The 22089-nt window shown below is 41.7% G+C and overlaps 1 protein-coding gene across 3 annotated transcripts; it reads left to right on the top strand.

Moving 5' to 3' along the window:
* The first annotated feature begins 255 nt into the window (after positions 1 to 255).
* Positions 256 to 21028, top strand: LOC121146663 (LRP2 binding protein). Of its 3 annotated transcripts, none has more exons than XM_040966209.1 (10): positions 256 to 1211; positions 5490 to 5575; positions 7195 to 7318; positions 8057 to 8169; positions 8922 to 9032; positions 14217 to 14359; positions 14452 to 14557; positions 15994 to 16217; positions 18745 to 18919; positions 20250 to 21028. In XM_040966209.1, the coding sequence occupies exons 2-10, from the start codon at positions 5531 to 5533 to the stop codon at positions 20313 to 20315; spliced, it is 1107 nt and encodes a 368-aa protein (XP_040822143.1). In that variant the 5' UTR covers positions 256 to 1211; positions 5490 to 5530; the 3' UTR covers positions 20316 to 21028. The 3 variants fall into 3 exon arrangements, with proteins under 3 accessions (XP_040822143.1, XP_040822142.1, XP_040822141.1); XM_040966208.1 differs by having other exon boundaries at positions 8922 to 9035; XM_040966207.1 differs by lacking the exon at positions 20250 to 21028 and having other exon boundaries at positions 8922 to 9035; positions 18745 to 19006.
* The last annotated feature ends 1061 nt before the right edge of the window (positions 21029 to 22089 follow it).

Here is a 22089-nt window from a genome sequence, read left to right as displayed (position 1 = left end):
GGCCCGCCCACCGGTGGGCGGGGCTCGGCGCGTGCGCGTGCGCGGGAGGGCCCGGGCCGGGGAGGCCGGCGAGGAGCGGCCGGGCTCCGCGCCGCCATGAGGAGGGCCCACTGTGACACGTCTCACGTAGCGGGCCCAGCCCTTTAATCCCTCTGGAGAAGCGGGAGGCGCGGGCCGAGGCTTGGGTTTCTGCTTCCACGCACGTACCAGGAAGCCAGGGGGCCCTAAATAGCTCTCGGTGGACATTTCCCTTTGGAAACCGGCAAGCGGGAAGCTGGCCCGCGTCCCTCAGAGGACGGAGCGGTCCGCTCGCCGCTGTCGCCAAGGCCTGAGGGGATGGGAGGGGGAAAGCGGGAGCTCGGGCTGTGGGAAGCGGTTAACTGGAATTTTGGGGTTTTACCGCAGGAATTGCCCGCAACCCACCCGCAAATTAAACGAACGTTAAAATCAGGCAGCCTTTAGTAATGGATCGTCAGCGGAAATGTCCATCTCACCCTCCAGGACCGCAGCCACTGCCGGTTAGGACCGCGGGGTCTTCCCGCTGCGAGGAGCAGTGACCCCGGGCTGCTCCGCCGGGAAGCAGGGCTGTGGTAAATGGCTGGCTTGGAGTTTGCTGTGCGGTTGGAATTAGGGTGTTTGTTCCCCAGAAGCAGACCCCTCCTGACCCCCTAGAATTTGGATTCCAAGCCCAGAGCTCTCTTGAAGTAAATTTCTGTGACTTTATGCCTTAAAACTTTTGGTAATTTGTTGCAACAGCCCTAGGAAACATTCAAATACGTTCTGACTGGAAAGTTAGAAGATGGCAACCGAAGATGCAGGAAGCCAGCAAATCCGATGTTAAATATCTTAATCCAATCAAGGCATAGCGGATCCATCAAAAGGCAGTACAGAAAGAAGCCCGAATGAAGCACAATGACAATACAAAATAAAAATTTCAATTTAATGATAACAATGTGAAAGAAACAAATGTTCCAGTAGCAAACATTATCACCCTGAGTAGGAAAAACGTTGACAAACCTAAACGTGTGCTTATGAGACACACATACTAGAGCAACAATCCAAATCCCCTTCCCCCCAAAAAGGCGACATTTAACAGGAAAAAGTGTGAACGGTCAAGAAACATGCAGAAGATTCTAGTTGGGAACAGGAACTTAGACTGCTGGAGTGGAAATGGAAGAGGGATAAAAATCAGGAGATAAGCAGACATAAAGGTAACATTTTTTTTAAAGTAACAAGTATTTTTATGTTAATTGTTTGCTACTCTACAAACATAAAGAACCTAGATGTTTTCTGCTTTTGTGATTCTGCCTTAATTGCTTGGCTGGGGGCTGTGTGAACTCAGGGCCTGATAGTCTAGGTGACACCTGGCAGGACACCTGGCAGGACACCTGGCGGGTCACGTAGGCAGACGTAGGAGGTCCCTGGTGTTAGATAAGACCCATGGTCCTATGGCCCATTATTTTGTATCTTTTGGAAGTTGCTTGCTTCAAACCCACCAATAGAAGTCTGCCAACTTGCTCTTTTTAAAAGTTAACAGTCAAACTGACCAATCATGACTGTATAATTATAGGGAATTGTCCTGAAATGTATGAGATCCCTGTGCGGTCAACCTGGCTGCTTTTGCCTTCTCTTCCCCTCACTGCTGATCCTGCTGTAGCCTCTGCTGCAGCTGCCCCTCCCCCTCCCAGCCCGCTGGGCTGGGGGAGGGGGCTGGGAGACCTAGGCTAACCTGAATAAACCACCTTCATGCATTAGCACCAATTTCAGACTCAATGATTTTCTGGGGATATCAAAATCCAGCACAACAGACACACATATAACTTATACTCATTCTGTAGTCAGTGCTTAATAGTTTAACCTAAAAAAAAAAATTAATGCTTTTCTAAAACTATTTATTTTGAAAGAGGTAAACAGAAAAAGAGAGAGGTAGAGAAAATTCTTTGATCCACTGGTTCACTTATGCCCCAGATGGCAGCATCCACCAAAGCTGAGATCTACCAAAGCTGGGGAAAAGCACAACCAGGAGCTGCTGCGCCTCTCATCTGGGTAGCAGGGCTTCTAATACTTAGGGCATTTTCCTGAGACTTTCTTAAGCCATGAGCAAAAGGGAGCAGGAATTGCACATGAACAGCTGGTCATGAACCATTGCCCATATGGGATGCTGGCGTCAACAGATGGTAGCTTTTCCCACCAAGCCACGTTGGTAGCCCGAAAGTTTTTCAATATTATGATTAAGGCTGGCTCAATCATCCCTTGCTCATATATGTATCTCTTTTTAGTTACCAAGATCCAATTCTAAACAGGCGCTTACAATTTCCTTTTATTTTTATTCTGATTCTAATTCTGGTTAAGGCATAACAGCACAGCAGTGATAACTTACTTGGAGCTTTGGGGAAATAGTCATGAGCTTCCTCTTGCTCTGCAAGGCTGCAGTTCTATTTGGCTGATTATCAAAGAACTGACATCTCCAGTGTCTATAGAATGACTCTCAAATCATTCTCTTCATTTTCTGTCATTCACATTGTAAGGAAGGTTACTTATCTGCAAGCTAATTTTAGTACTGTTACCAATAAAATATGTTTTATTCACAAGTTCACATACTACTCACAATGTAGGCTAACACCTCATTAGAAGGAAAGTTACCCTTACATCCAATGATTCACTCCCCAAGTAAGCACTACGGCTGGTACTGTGCCTATCTGAAGCCGGGAACCAGGAACCTCTTCCAGGTCTCAAGGCAGGGTCGCAAGGGTTTGGGTCATCCTCGACTGCTTTCCCAGGCCACAAGCAGGGAGCTGGATGGGAAGTGGAGCTGCCAGGATTAGAACTGGTGCCCATATGGGATCCTGGCGCATTCAAGGCGAGGACTTTAGCCACTAGGTCACGCCGCCGGGCCCATCAGCTTGATGTTTGAACCAGTCCCTCATGCCCTTCAATTCTCACATAAATGACACAAGAGCCAAACATGCTCGTTTGTAAGAGAAGAACACTGAGCTTGAGAGACTCACTGATTTTTATGAAAAGTAAGCCTTCTGTTCTCTAGAAACAGTGCTTCATCTCATCTGGTTACCTGCGGCAAACTGAACCCTAAGAATATGTCACATGAAGACAAACCAGAGCTTACATTCTTAACCCAATAAGAATGAGGAGGAATGTTCGACCACAAGATAGGCCACCTCTCCTTAGAGGGGGCTGGTTTTCCCAGTGATCTGTCTCCAAGGAGGAAAGAAAAGATCTCAGGGTGAAGGAACTCAGGTTCGTCTGGAGACAAAGCTACAGGGAAGGCCCAGCAATGAGCTGCTTTGACAATCAGGTAGCTGGGGGTAGTGACAATAACTCATAAAAAAGGAATTTGAGAAGAGTGCCACCAGCATCCACAGCACCTGCCAGTCCCTTTGAAGCCATAGATTTTCTTCAAATTCTATATCAAAATTAATGCCTGCAATTTCTGTTACAGAATATTCTAAATCTACAGCATATAATGCAAGTAGTTGTCCAGTTTCTAATGATGATTTTATAGTTGATCCCAAGATTTTGGAAGAAATAAACCTATACCCTTGATTTTTTCAACCTTAGTCTTCATTTTCTCAAATTAAGTAGCAATAAAGTTGAAACTACCCTCTTCTAGGAGTGCTACCATATTATTAACAAAAAAAAATCATGTTGTGGGGCAGTGCTGGACCTATCAGTGAAGACACTGGATAAGATACCCATGTCCCATGTTGAAGTGTATAGGTTGTGTACCTGGCTCAGGCTCCTGGCACCTTCTTCCTGCTAATGCAGATCTGAGAGGTAGCATGCTCGCTCTGGTTGTGTTTCTACTGCACATATGGCAGCCTGCATTGCTGTTTCTCTGTTCCTTGCTTCTTCCTGGCCCAGCCACAGCTGTTGTAGGTATTTCTGCAGTGAACCAGCACTGGTAGGGAGCTCTCTCTCTCTTCCCTCTGCCTCCAAAATACATAAAAATAATTCATCCTATTAGTTTTCCTTGGTGGAGAAATAAAATAGGGGGCTAGGGCCCCAAGCTGTCCTCCTTTGTAGCCCGGGGACCTGAGGCAAATCACCTCCCCAGGAGCTTCAGTATCTTCACATATTAAAGGGTACTTATTTTTTAAGGATTTGTTTATTTGAAAATTTATGTTTCTTGAAAAGGCAGATTTACAGAGAGAAGAAGAGACAGAAAAACAATATCTTTAGGGGCCTGGCGCGATAGTCTAGTGGCTAAAGTCCTCGCCTTACACGCACCAGGATCCCATATGGGCGCCGGTTCTAATCCAGGCAGCCCCACTTCCCATCCAGCTCCCTGCTTGTGGCCTGGGAAAGCAGTAGAGGACGGTCCAAAGCCTTGGGACCCTGCACCTGTGTGGGAGACCCGGAAGAACTCCTGGCTCCTGGCTTCGGATAGGCTCAGCTTCAGCCATTGCAGCTGCTTGGGGAGTTAACCATCATACAGAAGATCTTCCTCTCTGTCTCTCCTCCTCTCTGTATATCTGCCATTCCAATAAAAAATAAATAAAGCTTTTTTTAAAATTCTTACAAAAACGAAAAATAATATTCTTAGAATACTCTTTCCTATATCAGGGTCTCCAAAGTGTTCTCCAATGACCTTCCCGCATTGCCGGGGCTGATGTAGTTTGACAGCAAGGAGCAGCCTCCCTCCCATTCCTCACCTGTGAACACAGGGGAAGGAAAAAAAAATTGAAATATTTGTCTCACCCACCTTCCTCCATACCTGACCCTTCCCACTGTAATTGGAGGCCCACATAGGCATGCATCCCTCTCAACTATGTAAATAATATTTAAAAGAAAGCTAAAAGGTTAAAAAAAAAAATTGTACATCTGCTGGCTCACTTACCAGATGTCCACAATGGCGCCAGTCCACAAGGAGCCTCCTCTGGGTCTCTCACAGGGGTGCAGGGTCCCAAGGCTTTTGGGCCACTCCACTATTTTCCCAAGTCAAAGCAGGATGTTGAATGGGGAATAGAACAGCCAAGACACGAAACGGTGCCCATGTAGGATACAGACACTTGCAGGTGAGGAATTAGTCAGTTGGGTCATTGTACCAATTCCGTATTTATTTTTATTTGAAAGGAAGATTTACAGAGAGAAAGACAGATCGCCCATTGCTGGTTCACTCCCCAAGTGGTTGCAATGGCTGGAGCACAGCTGATCTGAACCCAGGAACTTCTGGATCTCCTGGGTGAGTGCAGGGGCTCAGGGGCTTGAGCCATCCTCCGCTGCTTTCCCAAGCCATAAGCAGGGAACTAATGGAACCTGGAGCAGCTCAGACATGAATTGGTGCCCACGTGCGATGCCAGTGCTGGTAGACAGAGGGTTAGCCAGTTGAGCCACTATGCTAACCCCAAAATCTGCTTACAGTAGTCCTTATTTAGCAAAATTTTAGTGGACATATTACCTGTAAAGCACTTGGACCAAAGAACAGTACCTGACACCTACTATAGCTCCAGCCATCTCATTTGATTTTGCAGATCCTTTCCAACCCTTCTGTCAGGCCACAGCAACAAAAACCATGTGCAGTGTTAAGATCACAGAGGCTAATGGGAGTTTAAATGAGGTAAGATAACTGTTTTCTCATGTGTTTCGTTTCTTTCTTTTTTTAAAGATTTATTTATTTTTATTGGAAAGTCAGATTTACAGAGAAGGAAAGACAGAGAGTAAAGATCTCTCATCTGCTGATTCACTCCCCAAGTGACCGCAATGGCCAGAGCTGAGCCAATCTGACGCCAGGAGCGTCTTTCAGATTTCCCACATGGGTGCAGGGGCCCAAGGCTTTAGGCCATCCTCTACTGCTTTCCTGGGCTGAAAGTAGGGAGCTGGATGGAAAGTGGAGCAGCCAGGACACGAATTGGCACCCATATGGGATCCCGATGCATGCAAGGCAAGGACTTAAGCCACTAGGCTACCACACCATGCCCATGTGTTTCTTTTCTGATGCCCACCCTGAATATGCCCAGTTTTGCGTGGTCTTTTTGAATCTAGCAGCACTCTGAGTTAATGTCTTCAATGAAAAAAAAATTCTACGTGTAGCTTAGAAATGATAACTTACAGTGCTGTCGGCATCATCCTATTTGAACTGTTTTTCTTTCAAATTCCTTACTTAATATTGTATCACCTTAAAGTTCATTGGGATTTCTATATTCACAAATGCAGCCATCAGATTTTGAGAATCACATAATCAGAGTTCTTTAACTAGGAAGGGACTTTTGAAAATAATCATTTAGTTCAGACCACTTATTGTTCAAGCTACAGATACAGAAATTGACTTTTACAAAGATTCAACGACTCTTCCACAGTTATAAAAGTGGTTCAGTGATTTTTCTCTCCTTGTATGCTGTATTATCTTCCTTTCCTTCACTTCATGGATGTTTAAAGAAGTGATTTATTTTTCAAAAAAGAACCATGTACTTACATAATTGCAGTTCTCCAATCACACTGAGGATCTCTTCAGTTCTTTTCTTGATCACCAATCAACAGTCTTAACTAGAAGCTCATTCCTGATTGGTGAACATACATTGCAGCAGTAGAATGCCAAGGAGTAAATACAACAGCATAGCAACAACTGAGTTTGTAGTCTAGCTGCCCTCAGGCTAGGCCAACCTGGACTCCTTCAGCCCAAATGAGGTGGCCTTGGCTTTTTATATGAAGATTCTGATTTACCATTCAGTTGTGATCCATCTTACAGCATGGCAAGGCAGTACAGACGAGAAGATAAAACTGATCAACACAGCTGAAATAAAATACAGTTCCAGGTAAAACAGATGCTTGCATTTGAAATTGGTATATGTGATGATCTTCATTTACAAGAAACAGAAGGGTCCCATACCCAAGAGCTATGTCTAGGTTGGCATCCCTGATTCCCATAACTGGCAGCAGTTGTTATGACTGAATGACTCATTGCAGTATATGAACTTATAGCCATGCAGGACTTGCAAATGGGTCTTATCATTAATTTCACGCAGTGGAAGCAGTGTGTAGAACAGTTGTCTCAGAGCCAAGGACGGTACTGAGGAAAAGAATCTTAACATGTCAGAGATGGTTGTTCGTGATCCTCTCTCTAGGGGAGGGAGGAGGGATGCTTTTAATGATGAGTGCTTGCTGGGAATGGAGTCTCTTTCTTGCACTTTTCAGAAGAGAATAATTTCTACCTTCTTATTTTTTTATTCTTGTTCTCAGGATATACCTTGTGGAGATAGGATGAAGTTAACCAGTGAAAAGTTACCCAAGAATTCCTATTATGCCTCTTTATCTCATTATGCTGCTAAGAACCAAAAATTCTTCCAGTGGAAGAAGAAGACTGGTATAAATCTAGATATATAATCTTCCCTTGGGAACCATTTTTACTAAAAGTTTACTATGACCACCAGAGCAAATGAGACACAAAATATTTGTCTAATTTCTCTAATAATTTGTCTAAAGTGACTTTAAGAACATAGTTGATTTTTATAGTCTTCCTAGCTTTACTACAAATATCTGAAATTGCTACTTCATTTACTTGGTGACACGTTATCAATGGAGAAGCCTCACAATTCAATCTTGATCCTGGCTTTACTCTCAGGACTTATAGACATGCTTCTAGAGTGAAGAAGCCAGACACTGTACTTCCCTAGAAACAGGCATCTAACACTATCATTAGTTTTTTCCATGGGCTTACAAAAATTAAGCTATAATTAGTTCATTTGATTTTAGTAGTTCCAGCTGAGACTTAAATTAAGAATGAACTAATTTATACAGTGCAGCTTTCCACAGAGAAAATCCAGTGCATTAGTACAGACTGCTTAGCTAGAGCTCCTACCTGCAGTGGACAGGGGTGGTTTGAAAATCAATCAACAAATATGTCTTAGTGATAAAAGGCACTGTGATGGATGCTGTGGTAAAGTTTTTGTTTGTTTTAAATGTAATGTTTATCCTTAAGCCGAAGAGATCAGAAAATTAACGTTGAAATTAGTATTAACAGTGTGAAGTGGATCCTGTGTACTGTAACACTCGGAAAACTCCTACTGTCTGGCTATTGGCACTTTTACCTGTTTAAATACAGATTGTTACAGCCATGCTAATTTGGTGGATAAGGCACTGCAGATCTTGAAGGAAAGGATAAGAAAAGGGGATGCTCTTGCCTATTTTCTACGAGGTCAACTCTATTTTGAAGAGGTATCCTTTTTTGATTTTCTTGATCTGTTTTCAATAATTCTGTTGTTAGTCCTCACAGCAAAATTTCTTACAGAGTTCTTTACATATTCTACCATGAAAATTCTGTGAAATAACATAGGCCTGACATACTGCTTAAGGAGGTATCTGGCCTCTCTTCACCAAGTCAGTGTACTGAAATTATGGGAATTATTTATAGGAAGTATGAAGTCTGTTTCCACTGAATAAATTAAAAGTCTAATACGTTATGTCTCAAAGTATTTAATAGAGTTTGCAAAATAATTTAATATTAATAAATAGTGGAGATCCTTATGTAATTTAGTATTTAAAGGTAGCTTAGGTGTTCCTACAGAGGCAGAGGAGAGAATCAGCCTTTGTATTGACCCGTCCTGTGATGGCCCGAGAGGCAGACCTGACAGAAACTGTGCAAATTATCATCTGGATTTCACCAAATGCCAAGGAAGTTCTATTGAATATCTGGGCAGTTAGTTACCTATATCCTACTGAGTCTCTTTAGAGATTTAAAGAGATTCTCTTTGGGTGGTGTTTTCCTTTATTCTGGAAACAAATATTTTTCTAGGAGTCCTCTTGCAGTTTGCAGGATAGCATAGCATAGTGGCTAACATGTGATCTCTCAGCATTCGATGTGCTTTTACTTCTTGACTTTGTATGCTGAGGCACAGCCTCCTGTACCTCAACTGGTATTAATTTAAGAGCATAATAAAAGTAATTGAATATTATCTGGGAGCTTCTAGGGATGGTATGAAGAAGCCTTGGAACAGTTTGAAGAAATCCAGGAGAAAGATCACCAAGCAACTTACCAGCTAGGAGTGATGTATTATGATGGACTGGGCACCACAGCCAATGCTGTAAGTTACTGTTTTGTTCACGATGTTGAAGGTTTAGTTGTTCATGGATTATTTTATACAACTTAAATTATATTTTAATACAGCTCCCTCCTATAGTTTAATAGTATATAACTTTTTAGCATTTTAGAGGATATCAATATGCTCTTTATAAAAAAAAAAAAAAACAGTTTCCTTTCGCCCTTCTTTGTTCTCAACCTTCCTGATTATTGGTTGAGTTCAGCTATAAGAATGAAAGAGCCTTTTCTTGCATGAACTTTTGACAAGTTTTCTTTGATCCTTCACGACTGCTAGAAAAATGCTTAACCTTTCCAATAATTGCTTCTTTTATGCTAACAATGAAGTAGGGTTATTCTGCTGGAATTGTTTCCATACTGAATTGCTTTTGTTTTTGTTCAAGTGGTAATCAAATGTAGTAAAATGAACATCATAAAAACTTCTCATTCATCAAATATCTCTTAAGACAGTTTGCCTCAGCTGGAAAATACATTACTATCATTGAAAATTCACTTTATGAGGGGCAGCGAAGCTAAAGCTTCGGAGTGCTGTTGTAAGCATGCTTTTTGTAATTAGCCATGGAAACTCTGATAAAATATTTACTAAAAATTTATAGAAATTTCTGTCAAATTTGGTGACACACTGCACACTGTACCATAGTGTCTGCCCAATTTTCTTTAGGAAGCATTCAAACATCACTATTATTCTACAGATAGAATACTCATGAGCACGGCACAATGGCTTAGTGGCTAAATCTCCTCCTTGCATGTGCCAGGATTCCATATGGACACCAGTTCATGCCCTGGCTGCTCCACTTCCCATCCAGCTTCCTGCTTGTGACCTAGGAAAGCAGTAAAGGATGGGCCAAAGCCTTGGGACCCTGCACCCACGTGGGAAACCTGGAAGAAACTCCTGGTACTGGCTTCAGATTGACTCAGCTCCGATCATTAAGGCCACTTGGGGAGTGAACCAGAGGATAGAAAATCTTTCTGTCTGTCCTCTCTGTAAATCTGTCTTTTCAAAAAAAGTAAATAAATCTTTTTTTAAAAGATTTATTTTTATTATTTTTTATTGGAAAGGCAGATATACAGAGAGGAGAGACAGAGAGCAAGATCTTCCGTCCGATGATTCACTCCCCAAGTGAGCGCAACGGCCCATACTATGCCGATCCGAAGCCAGGAGCCTCTTCCGGGTCTCCCACGCGGGTTGCAGGGTTCCAAAGCTTTGGGCCGTCCTCGACTGCTTTCCCAGGCCACAGGCAGGGAGCTGGAAGGGAAGCGGGGCTGCCGGGATAGAACTGGTGCCCATATGGGATCCCGGGCGTGCAAGGCGAGGACCTTAACCACTGTGCCACCGCGCCGGGCCCAAAAAAAGTAAATAAATCTTTAAGAAAAAGAATAATACTCACATGTGCATTCAGCATTTGGCAAAACTACAGATTGGTTTTGGCATTAGCATTGGAAAAAAATTATTTAAGAATGTTTGGCTGAGATAAAAGTATGTTAAGGACAGTTTTACTTATTTGAGCTTTCCTTGCCCTGCCTCTTAGTTTTTCTCAGAGACACAATTTTTTTTAAGTTAAAGATTTATTTATTTCACTTAAAAGTCATAATTACAGAGGGAGAGAGAGTAAAAGACAGAGGGAGATCTTCCACCCACTGGTTCACCAAATGACCACAATGGCCAGAACTAAGTCTATCTGAAGTTGACAGCCAGAAACTTCTTCCAGGTCTCTCACATAGATTCAGGGGTCCAAGCATTTGGACCTTCCTAGGTTGTTTTCTCAGGTCATTAGTAGGGCTCTGGATTGGTAGTGGAGCAGCCAGGACTAGAACATATGAGATGCTGGTGCCACAGGCAGAGCATTAGTCTGTTATGGCACTATGTCAGCCCCAGGAGGTACTATTTCTACTTCTAAACCCTCCCAAGATTCAACTTTATGTATTAAATATCAACCTTTTTTAAAGGATTTATTTATTTTTATTGGAAAGTCAGATATACAGAGAGGAGGAAAAACAGAAAGATCTTCCATCCACTGATTTACTCCTCGAGTGGCCGCAGCAGATGGTGCTGAGCTGATCCAAAGCCAGGAGCTTCTTGTGGGTCTCCCACGTGTGTGCAGGGTCCCAAGGCCTTGGGTTGTCCTCTACTGCTTTTCCAGGCCACAAGTAGAAGCTGGATAGGAAGTGGGGTCACTAGAACATAAACTGGTGCCCATATGGGATTGCACCACATGCAAGGCAAGGACTTTAGCCACTAGGCTACTTTCCTGAGCCCTAAATATAGTTTTATATGATCAGAAAGTTTTGTAAAGTTTTATATAATCAGAATCAAACTGTTTACAGGATTTTAAAATGGCATTTGGCAAGTTGCTACTAATATTAACATGAAAGATCATATAGGTGCCAGCATTGTAGATCAGTGGATTAAGCTTCTGCTTGCACTGCTGGCACCCTTTATCACACTGCCAGATTGACTTTTGGCTGTGCTTCTAATCCAACTCCCTGTTAGTGTACCTGGAAAAGCAGCAGTAGATGGCCCAAGTACTTGAGTCCCTGCCACTCATATAGCAGACCTAAACGAATCCCTGGCTCCTGGCTTTAGCTGGGCCCAGCCATGGCTATTGTGGGTATTTGGAAATGAAACAGTGAATTAAAGCTATCTCTCTCTCTCTTTGCCTCTCCTTCTTTCTGTATTATTCTGCCTTTCAAATAAATACATAAAGATAGAAATGAAATATACAATAGTTGAACCAATTTTAAATAAAGAACAAAGGAAGAAGGTCTTAGACCACAAAGAACTCACTATAAATGTGTAGCAAAACAATGCAGTATTTGTTCAGGAATAGAGAAATAATATATCAAAGCAACAAAATTGTGTCCAGCACTGTGACATGGCACATTAAGCTGCTGCCTGTGGTACTGGCATCTCATATGGGCACAGATTTGAGTGCTGGCTGCTCCACTTCTGTTCTAGCACCTGAGAAGGCAGTGGAAGATACCAGTGCTTGGGTCCCTGCATCTATTTCAGAGACCGTGAGAAGCTCCTGGTTCTCAGCTTCTTTGCTTGGACTAACCGCAGCTATTTCAGCCATAAGAAAGTGAACCAATGGACAGAAGATCTCTCCCCATTTCTCCTTCTCTCTCTGTCTCTGTATCTCAGCCTTTCAAATAAATCTTAAAAAAAAAAAAAAAAAAAAAGGGAGCATCTGGAAAGACCTACAGAGAGGTATGGTTATGGGTACTTAATATAATTTGATATTTTCAAATTTATGAGAATTTCACTTATTTTAACTTAATAATTTTCCATCTGCATTATATATAGTTTTAGTAGTTTTCTAGAGATTAAAATATGCACAGTTTACATAGAGTTCATATTAAATTACTTCAGGCAAAAAATACAGGAGCCTTGGAAAAAGTGTCATGTCCCCACACACCCACATGCTTGGTGCTATTTGTGTTGCATCCATATATGTTATTAGCCCAACACGCAAAGCATAATTATGCTGTTTACTGTATTCACAAGTCTCTTGGCATGTTGGAAGTATAAATACATATCACCTGGATGTGTTTCTCTGTCCTCATGTTTGCCCTTTGGTTTGCTCTCCAGTCCTTCCCCTCAGGCCGAGGTGCTGTTTGACACCATTTCCCATTTCCTTTCCACCCAAAAGCTGCCTTCAAAGCCCAGGTCTCATACACAATCTTCAGGTCATTATGAGTAATGACAAGTTTGATTATCTAAAAACATCTGCCTTTTGTCCTTATTTTTATGGTTGCATTAAAAAAAAAAGTCATTCTAAAATCTTTAAAAAAAAAAAACATCTGCCTTTTGTCCTTATTTTTATGGTTGCATTAAAAAAAAAAAGTCATTCTAAAATCTTTAAAAAAAAAACTTATTTACTTGAAAGAATTACAGAGAGAAAAAAGGAAAGACACTCTTTGGTTCACTGCTCAAATGGATGTAATGGCTGGGAGTGGGTCAGGCCAAATCCAGGAGCTGCTTCTGGGTTTTCCATGTGGTGGTAGGGGCCAAACGCTTGTGCCATCTTCCACAGCCTTCCCAGACTCATGAATAGGGAACAGAATGAGAAGTGGAGCGTCAGGACACGAGGTGCCCATATGGAAAGCTGGCACTACTGACAGCAACTTAGGTGGCAGCACCTCAGCACTGGTCCCTCTAAAATCTTTAGATCTTTGTTGTGTATCCTGAGAAGTTATTTTCTACTTTTATTGTTGTAACCCTTCTATATAACACATCATTTTAATTTTGCTGCTTTCAAGGTTGTTTCTGTCTTTAGCTGTCTGCTGTGTGCCAAGCAAAGGGTTTTGTGTGTTCACTTGCTTCCCTATATTTCCCAGTGCCTTTAAGAGTCACCATTTGTATGGTACTCAGACTGAAGCATTGCTGTCTGTGGGAGGACTTACACAGCCACTTCACTCCACAACTGTTCCCTTCAATTCCTTCTTGCTGTTTCTGGAGAGGGAAGACAACATAAACACCCACCTCACATCTTTACAAAAATAGGTCTTTCTAATCTGGGAATGACTGACAGACACCTTTATTTTCTCAGCTGTTACCGTGGTGTTTGGCCAGCACCAGCATATTGAGAGCAATGGGAAGGTAAAAGCGGCCATGCATGTTTTTCAGTATTTTCTTCTTTTGAGTGACGGTTGAAGATTTATGTTTGATGGATTTTTGGGGTGAAGTGACTTTTGTTGTTGTTGTTGCTAGTGGTGAAAATATCCTCTATGCTTTGACATTTTGTAGCAATATCATATATGGGTTAGTATATTAGGTGAAAATTACCATTGAGTACAGTAAGTGAGGGTACGCGTGAAGAGACGACAGCAGTTGTTCAGGGCTCACACGTGTGCGTTACCAGTTTTACAGTAGAAGAAATTATTGTCTATCCTCGCCTTTGATAAATTCAAAGAACTGACCTGAATTCTGGATGAGGGTTGCAGGTGGAAAGGAGAGGAGAAAGAAGGAAGCCCAAATGAGACTTAGTGCAATCCTTGATAAAGAGACAAGAATTTTGCAAATTCTTTCCTTATCTCCAGCCCAGCAGAATCCAAGACAGTCATACCCTGTGGACATATTTTCATATTTCATGTCATGCGAAAAGGTGAGCACGGTTGGAGTAAACCTTGGCTTTGTGTGTGTGCGTGTGCTTTTTCTTTGTGGAAGGAAAAAGGTGTGGCGTACATGAGGAGAGTTCTTGACTCGCCATGTCCCAGAGCAAGACACTTAAGATTTGCAGCTGCTTACAACCTTGGAAGAGCTTATTATGAAGGACAAGGGGTCAAACGATCAGAAGAGGAAGCTGAAAGGTAATCTCAGCTGCCTGTAAGATGTTTAGTTATTCTTTTAAAAGAAATTTTGAAATAAAATTGAAGAGTGGCTTTCTTGCTTTCTCTTTCAGACTGTGGCTGTTGGCGGCAGACAATGGAAATCCCAAAGCTAGTGTGAAGGCACAGAGTATCCTAGGATTGTATTATTCCACCAAAGAACCAAAGGAGTTAGAAAAGGTAACATTTCTCTTCCTTCTTAACAGCATTGTGTGATTAGTATTTGTTTCATTTTATTTTGAGAACATATTGAGGAATAAGTGAATAGATTTGAATATCTCTTATGTCATTAAAAAAATATAAAGGAAGCCTACCTACATTTTAGGTTTTCAAAAATTCCAAAGGATTTCATTGAGGTAAGAGTATTGTATAACTATAAAAAGCTAAACATATAGAAAAAGAGGAAGAGTAAGGTCCAAATCCTATTAATTTGAATTTGATTTGAAGAAATAAAAAATGATACTAATAAGTAAAATAGATTAAGAATTATTTAGACATTAAATCCATTTATAATTTTCCCAGAAGTATATATTTTTTAATTAGAAAGGCAGAGTGAGAGGAGAGACAGAAAGATCTTCTGTCTGCTAGTTCACGTCCCAAGTGATCACAATGGCTGGAGCTGAGCCAACCTGAAGACAGGAGCCAGGAGCTTCTGGTTTTCCCACGCGCATGCAGGCTCCCAAGGCTTTAGGCCATCATCTACTGCATCCCCAGGCCACGAGCAGGGAGCTGGTTGGGATACAAACTGGTGCCCATATGGAATCCCGGCACATGCAAGGCAAGGACTTTAGCCACTAGGCTACTGTGCCGGACTATATATAAGACTTATTTGAATGGCAGAAACAAAAAAGTCTTCCATCTACTAGTTCACTCCCCACATGGCTGAAACAGCCAGGGCTGGCCCAGGTGCTTGGAACTCCATCCAGGTTTCCCACACTGGTGGCAGGAACCTAAACGCACAGGCTACCTTCTGTTCTTTAGGTAGGTGCGTTATCGGAGAACTGGATAGGAAGGGAAGCAGCTGGGAATGGAACTGGTGTTCTGACATGGGATACCGATGTTTTAGGAAGCAGTCAACCCACTGCTGACCCCAACATATATTCTTTAATTCTCAGGTAGTTGAAACACTTTCCAGGAAATCCTATAGGGAGAGAGACTGTGTAGCCGAGTCCTATTGTTGAGAGAGTTCAAGGCAACCTCAGGTAACTGAGCAGCCACTTGGAAACCATTTTTAAAATAAATTCGGATTGATTATAGTTGAACAGTAGGAGCAGGTGCCACAAACACACAGAGCTTTTATCCTGTGCTCACTGATCCTGGCAGCTTCGGATGGAGACCCCTGGGAGCCTCACCTCCCGCTCAGCAGCCCTTCCCACACTCACCTTCCAGAAATGTAGACAACTGGTCCTCCTGTGCCCTATTCGCTGAACTGTGATGTCACCTGCCCAGAGGCCAGGCAGCGGGAGACTTGCCTTAGCTCTCCATGGCATGAGAACTGGGTGCTACAAGGAATTAGATCTGTTTTCTAGAGATGGATAATAGTCTTTCTTTCAGTGAAAACTGTTCTGTATAGTTTCATCTTGTGAATAACAAAATGAAATTGTCCTTTTTCTTAGGCATTTTATTGGCATTCAGAAGCATGTGGCAATGGGAGTCTGGAGTCCCAGGGTGCACTCGGTCTCATGTACTTTTATGGCCAGGGCATCCGCCAGGATACTGACGCAGCGTTGTACTGCTTAAGAGAAGCAGCAGAGCGCGGCAATGTCTACGCTCAAGGGAATCTTGTGGAATATTACTATAAGATGAAGTTTTTTACAAAGTGTGTTGCGTTTTCCAAAAGGTGAATGTCTTCATCCATTTTGTATGTTATAAAAGAATACCATAGACTGGATTATTTAAGACAAGTAGATATTTATCTCTCGTTGAGGACCTAGATCAAGACCCTGGTAGGCTTGGCTATCTGAAGAAGGCCGCGTACTTGGGAGACTTGGCAGAGGGCAGTAGGGGGGCTGCTTTCTAAGGCTCTTAATCCTAAGGGATTGCGAATGGCCTCATAAAGGCCCCCCCTGTTAATATATGATCACACTGGGAACACCTAAATTTTGGAAGGGACACATTCAAAAGCAAAGCAATAAAGTTTGAATAAGGAACTTAGATGAAACTATGTATAACAGTGTCTACTGTATTTTTTATGCCAGATCTGGCCAGTTGAGCCTTCTGCTGTGCTAGAAATGATGGTTACTGAGTGCCTGCCATTTGTCTAATGCAACTTAGGGCTGAACATTTACATTTTACTCAATTTTAATTTAAGTAGCTACATGGGGATAATTGTTACCATGTTAGCATCAGGCTGTGCTGTTAACTAGAGTGTTTAGTTTTTTAAAATCATTATTTTTAAGAGAAAATACTTTTACATGGTTATAAAAATACCTAAAATAACTTGGCACATCAGAAATATTTATTAAGTCTTAATTTCTTCCTTCACTATATAACTGCACAGTTGGAACTATAGCTTCATAAGGGAGTATAAAAAAAGGAATAATGATTAAAAGACTCTGATACTAAGATCTCATAAACATCTTTCCCCTGGGACCATCTGGCCCCTTTACTTTGCTGCATTTACTCACCCATAGTGTGCAGAAGCAGCATATCAGGGAGTGGAGCTGCACGCGCTGGAGTAGCCGTCAGACCTGCTCAGTGATACGTCGGAACTGCTCAGTGATACACTGATACGTTCCCACTCACACCCGCCAGCAGGGCCCCCAGCCTCCTCACAACCCTGCTCAGGTGTGGCCAGCCATCTTCAGGGCAGCTGAAGGGCAGGAGCTCCTTCTGTCCTCCCCTCTTCAATGTCTTTGCTCCCAGGTAGCAAGCCACCGAAGGAGCGATCTCCAGGGCCCCAGAGTTAAGTGCCCTTCCAGATTAAACTAAAACTTAAAACAGTTATTGAAAATCTTGGGGATTTTGTATGACTTCCCACATGCCTATTTGTTACAACATTCTTATGAATAGAGTTGATGGGATCTGCTTTTCACACATCTCCATTTTTTTGTTTAGGTTATAGTGGATGACTTACTGTTTTTAATTCTTTTTCATTTTAGATGATGTTTACATAGTCGATCAGGGTGGGAAGGAGCTGGGGATAGGGAGAAGTGAGTGTCATCCAAACTATATTTCTTCTTCCCATTTCTGGAGCAAGGGGGGCGACAAGGGGATAGGCCATACTCAGCCTCCCAACCATCTCGGTCCACTCGGTCCCCAAGGATGGGAAAGGCCACCTGATATCAACCCAGGGTCACAATGTGGCGCATGGGCCGAGGGTTCTGCCCAGGTGGATACAACAGTTCCGAAACGCTGTCAATCCCCCCGATCTTTGCGTGAGGAATTCTTTCCAATGTCCATTGGTTGACATGGTCAACCTATAGTCTTCATTCACCCAGATGTTTGCTGTCATCATCTGACTGGGGTAGTTGTCCTGGATGACTTATTTTTCAGTGCCATTTATAAAGAATATAGACATGCTAGCTTATTTAAAGTGCTTTCTGGTGTCATGCGACCAACGTCCAAATTTAAAGTTTCTCTTTTAATAGGTGACCCAAAGAAATAAAAACTCTTCCCTATCCAATTTAACTCCACTAAGTAATTACTAACATTACACAACAGGAGGAACAATGCTGTTCTCCCAGCTGTTAAGTTTGATGAAGGCAGAGCCTGTAGAGTAGCAGCTCTAGTTCAAATTCCTCTGTGGTAGTGATTTGGGCCACAAAACCACACCACACACCAGGAAAGACACAAGAGATTTACTGTCAGCAGCCAGGGCCTATTGGCAAGGATGAAAGTGATTGAGAGAGAGTCTTTTAGTTTAGGAAAAGGGTTTTATTGATCAGGGGAGAGAGTCTGATGGACTGTTCCCTAGCGGGAGATGGCCCAAGACCACTTCCCCATGGCAGGGTGGCCATGTGAGAGAAATGCCCACCCAAGGTACACAGCACTGGGTCTTTATGCATCTCAGACGCCGGGGATGGGAGACGGCAGCAGCTCCCCTGTTCAGGCATGCTTGTGACCTTGCTTCAAGCCAGTGACCTGCAGCACAGGGTCCTCACTGTGGCGGGTGTGGACCCTCTGAGTAGACAAGGTTAGGGTGATTCACTACCAAACACTCCCAGATGAGAGTGTCAGCTTGACTTTAGCAGGGGGCTGGAGTCACTGCTGCTCGGCCGAATCTAACACTGTCCCTGATACTAACAGAACACACCAACACTTCAACACAGAGCGAAAACCCACCTCTTGAGAAAGTGCAGGACAGTTTCTGTACACCCTGTTTTGTAAAAAATGTGGACAGATTTCATAATTTGCTGTCTTTTCAGGATTGCTGACTACGACGAGGTTCATGATGTCCCCATGATAGCCCAGGTCACGGACTGTCTCCCAGAGTTCATCAGCAAAGGCATGGCCATGGCGTCTTTCTACCATGCACGGTGTCTGCAGCTGGGCTTGGGGATCACAAAGGATGAAGAAGCTGCTAAACACTATTACACCAAAGTGAGTGTTAGAACAAAACACAAGTTGACCCCAATAGAAATCGCTAGGCTGTTAGTGGTACTTGGACAATTTTATGTATGAGTGGTTATGCCTAATTCGTAATGATGCAGATTAACATCTGTCTACACAGAGGTTGTAAGATGTACAGATTACAGACCATTGTGTTAGATTCATATTAGCATAATTAAGCTCAGATGATAAAACATCTTATGTTGATGTAAGTTATTCTCTTTCACTTTTCTACTAGATGTATACAACTTCAAAGAGCTCATGGGAAATAGAATTACAAATGAGTTTATTTTGATGCCTCCCCTCTTATTAGTTTTTTTGTTGTTGTTGTTGTTGGTGGTGGTGGTGTTGTTATTGGAAAGGCAGATTTAGAGAAAAAAGCACAGAGAGAAAGATCTTCCATTCTCTGGTTCACTCTTCAAACGGCCACAACAACTGGAGCTGAGCCAATCTGAAGCTAGGAGCTAGAACTTCCCCTGGGTCTCCCACACTTCTGCAGGGTTTCAAGGATTTGGGCCATTTCTCTGCTGCTTTTCTCAGGCCATAAGCAGGGAGCTGGATGGGAGCTGGATGGGAGCTGGAGCAGCCAAGACTGAACTGGCACTTTAATGGGATCCTGTTACTTGGAGGCGGAGGATCAATCAAACAAGCCCCTGCACTGGGTGCACTTAGAGTTCTCTGATACCAGTATGATGTGTTCTATGACCTTTTAATGATTCAAAAGCCATTTACAGCGGAATCTCAGCTTAATATTGGGAAGAATCTTCTAGTGTAACTTTGGGACACAAACAAAAGTTTCCTCTGTAACGTAGTGATACCCTGAATATCTATCTGACCGTTATGGGAACAGAAGGGCTCGTTTCTGCATAGAGTGGGTTTTGGATGAGATAACCTTTGATATGTCTCCCAGATTCTTGACATTTAAAAAAAAAACACCTTATCTCTGTTTGCTTTAGGCATTATGAAACCAACTAGGTATTTCAAAATAATATAATAGATTCTGTGACATACGTAATGAGATCATAGCAAGCTGAGGCCAAATGTTAATGCTTTTCATTCTACTTACTTTAATAATTCCTAAGATGCAGTGCTGTCTTCAGTGCTTAATTTCCTTTTACTTGTTGACACTGCTAAAATTTTATCTTTCAAATGATAATAATGTGGTTGTTTTCAGTATTAATCTGTTTCACATATTTGGAAATCAGAATAGAAGTTATCTTAAGTGACCCGAAAATTCGCCATTCTTTACAAGTCTTAAAAGTAGAAAGGAAAAAGCTTTACAATTAGAATTAGTCTAAATGACTGACTCTTTGCCTTTCAGGCATGCCGTCTGAATCCTGCACTGGCAGATGAACTCTACTCCCTACTCATTCAGCAAAGAATTTAAGCCACAGAGCACTCAAAGACTCATCAATCTGAACACCATGTAATACCTGCATTTTTGTGGCAGCTGTATTTGGTTATTTGCTGCATCTCAAGCTATGTTATCTTGGGTATTTTACAGAGGTTACCTTTGTTCTTAAATTTGCAAGCTACACTTTTTGTAAATTGAAACCTGGCCGAAGGGTCAAACTGCTAGAGTATTCAGAGACCTAGCTCTTAACCCCAAGAGCAGCCTGGACCATACCTAATCCTGAAAGCACGTCAAAAGGCAAATGTCTCTCCTGTCTTTAATATGCAGTGTCTTGAAAACACTATTGTTTTAGTTGAATATATCCAGAAGTTTAAATGATCACATTTATTTTCAATATCATTTGAAAGTACACATTTACATTTCTTTGGTACTTAGTTTTGTGAATCTGGAATAACATTTAAATTTTTTTTATTTAAAAAGAGTTCAATTTCATAAAGCTAAAGAGCCATAATTTTAAAGACTTATCATTTGTGATAAGTACATAGCATTTGTGTTTTTAAAGTTATAAAAGCTACGAGTCTAAAGAGTTTAAAGTTTATGAGAAACCTATAAAGTCAGTTAAGAATCAGTTTATAATCTTGCCCCTGAGATTTTCCTTCAAAGATTTTAATTTAGTGAGCAAAACAATTACTATTCCTGATGAATATTCATAAGGTAATGAATTAAAGTTAAGATGTTTCTTTGTGCTTCAACTCATTCAACTACATTTTTAAAACTTTGATATGTTTAAATACAAAATAAACTGTGAAACAATATAAAAATTATAAATACAGTTTAAAAGTTAAGTTAGTTTAACTTAGTGGCTTTCTTTTTACAGTGGCATGAAGGCAAAAGGTAACAGTAAAAACAGCAATAGTAGTGAGACAAATACACTAAAACTGGCATGACGTAAAGATACTTGAGCCTTTTCTATCAATATACAAAACTCATGTGTCTGTTTTAAAAACGTAATGATCCTGACAATGGATTTTAGCAACTTCTCTTATGAGAGAATGTGATGAATGTGTAGGTGACAGTCACAAACGAACAGCAGTAGAGCTTATTCTTGTTTTATATTCTTATTTGCCTATCTTACTTGAACTTGACATATCCTCAAACATTCATGTATCTCTATACTATTTTTAAAATATACAATTAAATGAGCCCCTTTTTCTTCTAAAGCTTGTCACTAAAGACTCCATAATCTCTCCAATAACACTATCCAATGACTCAAGCCCACGATAAGATTGCCTAATATCTAATAGTTCTCCCACGAGGTAAGCTTCATTTTCTCTATTTCTGTTAGTCCCATCCACAGAACATTGTTTCAACCATTTGAAGATCCAGATTCTCAAGCAGCATTCTTCTCTTCATACTTAATTGAATTAAGTACAGAGAAGATAATTTTAGAATAAGAACATAAGAAAGGAGCAAACATTGACAATGATAACACATTTGTATTTTTTCATCCTAGTAAAGACCATTTTTTTACCTGCCCTTAAAACAGTTGGTCTCAGGGCTGGTATTGCAGCTTAGTGAGTGAAGCTGCTTCCTGCAATGCCTGCATTCCTGGAGAATAAATAAGCAGATGGGAGATCTTTCTTTCCATGGCGTTCCCTCTTTCTCTGTTAACTCTGATTTTCAAAATCAACCTTTCAAAAACAGGTCTCAGGGGCCCATCTTGTAGCACAACAGGTTAAGCCACTAACGATGCTGGAATCTCCTGAGTGCCAGTTCAAGTCCTAGAAGTGGAAGATGGCCCAGGTAC

This window comes from Ochotona curzoniae, unplaced genomic scaffold, assembly GCF_017591425.1.
Source record: "Ochotona curzoniae isolate NIBS_2020 unplaced genomic scaffold, NIBS_Ocur_1.0 scaffold_4505, whole genome shotgun sequence".
Classification (NCBI taxonomy): domain Eukaryota; kingdom Metazoa; phylum Chordata; class Mammalia; order Lagomorpha; family Ochotonidae; genus Ochotona; species Ochotona curzoniae.
Note: the sequence above shows the minus strand (reverse complement) of the source record. Positions and strands in the feature narration are given on the sequence as shown.

Coding starts and splice junctions, on each gene's coding strand:
- LOC121146663 (XM_040966207.1), top strand. CDS start 5,531: ATGTGCAGTGTTAAGATCACAGAGGCTAATGGGAGTTTAAATGAG. Junction 9,036..14,216: donor TGGGCACCACAGCCAATGCT/GTAAGTTACTGT, acceptor TCTTTGTGGAAG/GAAAAAGGTGTGGCGTACAT. Junction 14,558..15,993: donor AACCAAAGGAGTTAGAAAAG/GTAACATTTCTC, acceptor CCTTTTTCTTAG/GCATTTTATTGGCATTCAGA.